General features: G+C 36.3%; 1 protein-coding gene across 1 annotated transcript; it reads left to right on the top strand.

The window, feature by feature from the left end:
• Positions 1 to 542: 542 nt before the first annotated feature.
• NAEGRDRAFT_77135 (uncharacterized protein) lies at positions 543 to 1,067 on the top strand (the record flags this gene model as incomplete). Its single annotated transcript, XM_002667909.1, has 1 exon — positions 543 to 1,067. A coding segment is annotated over one exon (525 nt), but the record flags the coding sequence as incomplete, so codon positions are not given.
• Between the last annotated feature and the right edge of the window lie 18 nt (positions 1,068 to 1,085).

The raw sequence follows: 1,085 nt of genomic DNA, 5'->3' as shown, positions 1-1,085 counted from the left end.
AATTGATAGAATTATCGGAAGAGACTGTTGCTAGGTTTTTAATGAATAATATTCATGTGATTTCTAATGATTTAAGAGAGGAAGAAATTGCTAGATTAAACAATGCAAAACATTTTGATAATTTAATTGCCTATGATGGATCATTCGTAAGAAATTTTATCATATATTATTGGAAACGCAATTCAATATCGAAAAGTTAAACAAGGTGATGATTTTGATCCAAATGCTATTACTATGGAGAGTGATGAGACAACTATTTCTGAACTTACAATATTGGATAATGGTTGACTCAATTACCTTTTCTCACCATTGTAGTGTAGCAGTTGTTGTGTTTACAGAAACCGATTCTTTTGCAAACAACTAACACCCAACATTCAGTATTTTAAAACCGCTCATTCAAATCTCTTCCGATACAAGTACAATACCCTTATTGTGTTCAATGCTCTCGTTAATGGCCCACAGTAAATGGAACACCCCAAAGCAATGCTCAATTAATTCATCTTTAAAAAAAAGAACACATTTCTCTCTAGTGTATGCAAATAATGATTAAGCCTAGAAGGAGTAATTTTTCACTTTTAATTGGGGTTGTCTTGGTGTGTGTGATTGCATTCTTGAGCATGTATGCACATGCCGGTAAGGGTTCATCAGCACCACCAAGAGCTGCTGCTCCGTCCGTGGCTAGAGCTCAACCACCTCCACAGCCAGTTTCAAGACCACCTCCAGTGGCACAACCAGTTTCTAAACCAGCTGCTGCTCAACCTGTATCTAAACCAGCTTCAGTAAGCTCACCTGTTAACACTGGAATTGTTTCCAACGTTAATGAAAAGAAATCTTTCCCAAAGGAAGGAGATCCATCTTTTGTTGGTCCTGTTCAACCAAAGAAACAACCATCAACACCAGCTACTTCTAAACCAGAAGTACAAACTATTGAAAAGAAATCGGAATTTCCAAAGGTAGACAACAAGCATAAACCTGTCGTGGATACCAAGAAATCCAATGATGTTATAGTAGCAAATATTAATGATAAGAAATCTGATAGCAAGGAAGAAACAAAACCTGAAAAGATTGTGAACACAAGAAAGAGA

This window comes from Naegleria gruberi (genome assembly GCF_000004985.1).
Source record: "Naegleria gruberi genomic scaffold NAEGRscaffold_1512, whole genome shotgun sequence".
Lineage (NCBI taxonomy): Eukaryota > Heterolobosea > Eutetramitea > Acrasida > Naegleriidae > Naegleria > Naegleria gruberi.
The sequence above is the reverse complement of the archived record's forward strand: the minus strand, read 5'-3'. Positions and strand labels throughout refer to the sequence as shown.